The sequence below is a fragment of the Helobdella robusta genome (genome assembly GCF_000326865.2).
Source record: "Helobdella robusta unplaced genomic scaffold HELROscaffold_12, whole genome shotgun sequence".
Lineage (NCBI taxonomy): Eukaryota > Metazoa > Annelida > Clitellata > Rhynchobdellida > Glossiphoniidae > Helobdella > Helobdella robusta.
The window spans coordinates 960473-965979 of NW_008703664.1; the positions used below are offsets into that span (position 1 = coordinate 960473).

Genomic DNA, 5507 nt, shown 5'->3' on the forward strand with positions numbered 1-5507 from the left:
TTGTTCAACTCCTATTTGAAAAATTATTTTAATTTTTAATTGTTTTCAACAATTTAAATACAATTTTGAAACAGCCATATTAACTTCTTGCAATAATTTAATGAAAAGTTTTCAACAAACATTTGATTGATTTGACATATAATATTTCTTATTTTATTCCAAAAATGAAATATTACCGCACTTCATGTCATCAACAAAATAACGTACAAGTTTATTTGTAAATATTGCGACAAGTCTTCTAAGCGGAGCATAAGGTGTTGTGAACTTACGCAGCTGCACCCTCTCTAGCATGCGAAGTACGTTCATAACGTGAATGCAATCGTGTCATAGAGTGCAATCAGGCGGTTTATGATTTTGAAGTTTCTTTTTCAAGATGGTTGATCGTCAGTTTGCTGCTTAAAAGGAAGGATGAAATTTCATTTTGCATGGTTGATGGTTTTTTATATAGTAAAGTGTATTTTAATTATTATTATTATCTATCTGAATTAGAATGAAATTACGCTTGAACAATATAAGAAATAAAAAGAAGCCAATTAAATGAAAACGAAAATTTCATTTTCCAACTATTAAAATTATTGAAGTTTGTAAATTCTTCCTCTTATTAGTAAAAAGAGACAGAACATTCCTACTTAGCAGTTCGTTGCACTACAAGTCCAACAAATTGACTAAGAAAGAGTGACTATTGACTATTGAGAAAGTGACAAATTGACTATTTTGCGAAATTTTTTTTTCAAAATACTTCCTCAGTTTTTTGTGGTTTTCATTATTCAAATTTACTAAAGCATAACCACGAACGGGTCTCGTTTCTTCATCGCCTATCAATTTCCGCAATTTACATTAGTCAACTTTTCGTGCAATTTTCATGGATAATTATTCAAAAAAGATAACTATTTTTAAACATCAGCTGAGCAAGCTGTTCAAGGTTTGTCACCTGTAATGCTATTATTTATTGTGAATATCAACAGAAACCTACTTAAAAATTATTCAAGAATAATTTTTCTATCACAGACGAACGACTGGTTTTGATTTTTTGTAAAAGGATAACAAAGAAATTTTTCGACCGCTATTTAACAAGTACCTCGATTATTTTTGCACGTCTATCCACGGTAGATTTGCTGGGAACTTGTTTAGCTGAAACACACCCCATTAATTTCCTGCAACATGCAAATTATTTTGTATAGACGCACCCATTAGAACAAAATGGATGCTGACTGGCATTTTCGATAATTAATAATCTTGCCTACACGTTGCATAAAGCTTTTCCATGCAAGTCGATTTATCAATCTCTAATGTGTAAGTAATATCAACATTTGTACCCGAAAATAAACATGGACAAAATTAATTCACATACACACGGGTCATTCTCCGTCAACTTGAACCATTTAAAAAAAGTCCACGCCCGACCATCTCCGATTTTTTTAAAATTTGAACAGTAAGTACCTCAATGTATTTCATCGACAAAATAAAATTTTTATAAAAAAATTTCAATTATTTTTCAAGTTATGAAGATTTTTGTGACAGCATCCCCAAATTTTTGAGCGATTTTTTTCAAAACTTGTACCTATGTAGAACGCTATATCTCTTGAACTAGCCAACATATCTTGATGAAATTTTTTGTGCATATCAGTGAAACAATGTAATAACAAAAAAAATAAATGTTATTGTTTCGAATCAAAAGAAATTTTGAACAAAAAATCTAGAAAAAAATGAATTTTTTGAAAATTTCACCGATTTCAAAACAGCGTAGCTCAAAATCTATCGCAAAATAAATAAATATTTTTTGTTATTTTAGAAGTACCTTATAGTCATAAATAAATCACAAAATTTCGTTAAAATCTGTATTGAATTTTTGGAGCTATCGGAGCTCAAAATGTCAAAAAAATGAAAAACTTCTTTTGTTTGGCGCCATTTTTAACTATGAAGAACCAAACGTTTTTTAATTTTTAAAATTTGTTTATATAGTGCTTTTATAGCTTAACAACATATCAAAAAATAAAATTGGCGTTTGCTTTCTTTGAAAAATAAAACAACTTCAAAATATATTATATTTCTCCTTTTCGCATTATAAGATAAGCATGAGGCAAACGACCGTTTCGAAACTATTATCATGAACACTCTTTGCTATGATGCACAAAGTTAGTTAGTTAGATGTAATATGACACTTTTGCTTTGTTATGGCCAACAGCTTCGCCTGTAAGACTATTATAATGAGATGCTGACTCCTTCATCCTTCAGCCTCCTCACCTACTTTGCTATTACGTCCTTTGATGGCAGTTATACATTACCTATAACAGTCTATTCATATGAATTACTTTAACAAGTAATCATAAATTATGCTTATTTTTATTTGGCTATGAGGATATTTATTCAGCACATCGTTGTCTTGTCTTCATTTGTATCGTCAGGCCTTTTGCATGCTGTATACACAACCGATGTTAAAAATTTGTAAGAAATTTTTGGATCAATTCAAAACTATTTTATCGCCTTTTAATTCAAAATGGGAAAAATCGGTAAGAATAATGATTTTATGTTTTTATGAATATTTACAATTATCGCTTAACATAATACAATTGTTCTATTAATTATTTTGATGATGCAATATACCTTTAATTTATATCTAGACGTTCGTAAATGTTGTGATCCCTTCAAACAACATCGAAAACCTTGTAGAAAAAGTCTTCGAAAAGCAACAGAGGCGCTTGCAATAAAATCATCTCATAATGTAAAACCAGGAGAAATGTTTTGCATTTCTTGTCGAATGAAAATAGGCAAACTATCTCCATCAAATTCAACTTCACAACCACCACCCGCACCGCCATCCTCGTCTTCATCATCTGAAAATGTCGTAACCGGCGAGTCGTTGAATCAAATATTTTTGGCTGCCGGCTGTTCACCTTTAAGAATAAGAAAAATAAGCTCAAGTAACAAAGTACCGTACATGAAGAAAAAAGTTCGCAATGCAGTAGAGTTGTTATGCAAAAAATCAGCCAGGTTGGTTGAAAAGGATAAAAATATTTTTCAAACACCAAAAAAAGTTTTGAATTGTAAACATTGCGATGGTTTCAAAAATATTATGGAGGAATTAAAAGTAAAATTTTTTTCAAGCGATTATCGTCACAGACAACAAATTTTAACTCTAGTCCCACCATCATGGACCCTCTCAAGAACTGCTTCATTTTTTTCATGTTCAAAACATCTTGTTATTAAAAGTAGGAAATTGAAAAGAGAATCAGGCATTTTATCACTACCACATAAGAAAAAAGGTAAAACTATTGACGAGCACACAACACAATCTGTAATCGATTTCTACAATCAACAAGAAATTTCTATCTGCTGCCCTGGAAAGAAAGATTTTGTCACTGTTACAGAAGGTCAGCAAAAAGTATACCATCAGAAAAAAATTTTACTTGCAAATATTAAAGAAATTTATTTTGAATTCGTTAAACAAAAGAATTTAAAAATTGGTTTTTCAACTTTTTTCAAACTGCGTCCACCATGGTGTGTAACTGTTTCATCGCCTGGAGCACATCGAGTGTGCATCTGTGAATATCATCAAAATATCAAACTTATGCTTGAAAGTGTGCCATTAAATCATTGCTACAAATTTTGGCTGGAAAAATTAGTGTGCAATATAAATTCAAGAGAATGTATGTTACACAGATGTGAGGAATGCCCAGGAAAACTGAGCGTCGAAAATAACTTAAGAGCGATTTTCGAAGAAGCTGGAATTTCAATTGACAACACAATCAGTTTTTATCAATGGTCCCATGATGATAATCGCAGTTCATTGATTTCCGTACAGGATACAGTTGACAGTTTCATTGAAAGATTTTCGCAAAAACTTGACGAGTTGTCATCGCATCATTACATAAGCAAAGAACAATCGAAATATCTTAGCGATTCTAAAGAAAATTTAAAAAATTCGGAGTGTATTGCTTTAATGGATTTTGCTGAAAATTATTCGGTGATAATACAGGATGCAATCCAGAGTCATCATTGGAGCAACACGCAAGTTACTCTTCACCCAATTGTTCTTTATTACAGAGACGATGAAAACTTATCTGTCAAAAGCGTTTGCATGATTAGCGACTGTCTCGATCACAATGTTTCCGCTGTTTATGCTTTTCAAAAACATTTAATTAACTATGTAAAACAAAACCTGAAAAACGTTACTTTAATTAAATATTTTTCTGATGGTGCGGTAAGTCAATACAAAAATTACAAAAATTTTTCTAATTTAATTCATCATAAAGAGGATTTTGGATTAAAAGCAGAATGGCACTTTTTTGCAACTTCTCATGGAAAAAGTCCTTGCGATGGAATTGGAGGGACAACAAAAAGATTGGTTGCAAGAGCAAGTTTGCAGGCATCAACAAAAGATCAGATATTGAACGCCAGAGATTTTTACACATACGCTGATGCGAAAATAAATGGTATTAAATTTTTTTGGGTAGACAAAAAACAAATTAAAGATCTGCTAGGAATGCTTGAAAAAAGATTTAGGTCAGCAGATAAAATAAAGGGTTGTCGAAGTCATCACTCATTTATTCCAGACAAAAATGATCAACTTTTGATGAAACGTTTGTCTTCGGATTTATTTGGATACAATTTTAATAAAAATGAAAGTGAAGACAACAATGATGATTACGAGCCGGGTCGATTTGTAGCTTTGGTCTATGATAAGAAATGGTATTTAGGAAACATTATAGAAAGAGATGATAAAAATGATGATTTAAAAGTTAACTGTCTGAAGAAATTTAAAGAAAATATTTTTTATTGGCCTAAAAATGTAGATATTTGCTATGTACCATTTAAACATATTTTGATTCTTATACCTGATGATAACATTTCTTATGTTGGAAAAATTTACATAACTCTTCCTGAAACTGTTTTTGAACACATTAGCACGTTGTATAATAATTTTAAATTGAAAAAAATAAAAAAAATTGACACTTGAAAAAAATTTGTTTTGCCTGTTTTTGAAGTTGTTTTATTTTTCAAAGAAAGCAAACGCCAATTTTATTTTTTGATATGTTGTTAAGCTATAAGAGCACTATATAAACAAATTTTAAAAATTAAAAAACGTTTGGTTCTTCATAGTTAAAAATGGCGCCAAACAAAAGAAGTTTTTCATTTTTTTGACATTTTGAGCTCCGATAGCTCCAAAAATTCAATACAGATTTTAACGAAATTTTGTGATTTATTTATGACTATAAGGTACTTCTAAAATAACAAAAAATATTTATTTATTTTGCGATAGATTTTGAGCTACGCTGTTTTGAAATCGGTGAAATTTTCAAAAAATTCATTTTTTTCTAGATTTTTTGTTCAAAATTTCTTTTGATTCGAAACAATAACATTTATTTTTTTTGTTATTACATTGTTTCACTGATATGCACAAAAAATTTCATCAAGATATGTTGGCTAGTTCAAGAGATATAGCGTTCTACATAGGTACAAGTTTTGAAAAAAATCGCTCAAAAATTTGGGGATGCTGTCACAAAAAT

The 5507-nt window shown here is 30.3% G+C and overlaps 1 protein-coding gene across 1 annotated transcript; it reads left to right on the plus strand.

Moving 5' to 3' along the window:
• Nucleotides 1–2107: 2107 nt before the first annotated feature.
• Nucleotides 2108–4957, plus strand: HELRODRAFT_167749 (hypothetical protein; the record flags this gene model as incomplete). Its single annotated transcript, XM_009013490.1, has 2 exons — nucleotides 2108–2135; nucleotides 2622–4957. 2 exons carry the CDS (start codon nucleotides 2108–2110, stop codon nucleotides 4955–4957), a joined length of 2364 nt encoding a protein of 787 aa, XP_009011738.1.
• Nucleotides 4958–5507: the final 550 nt, after the last annotated feature.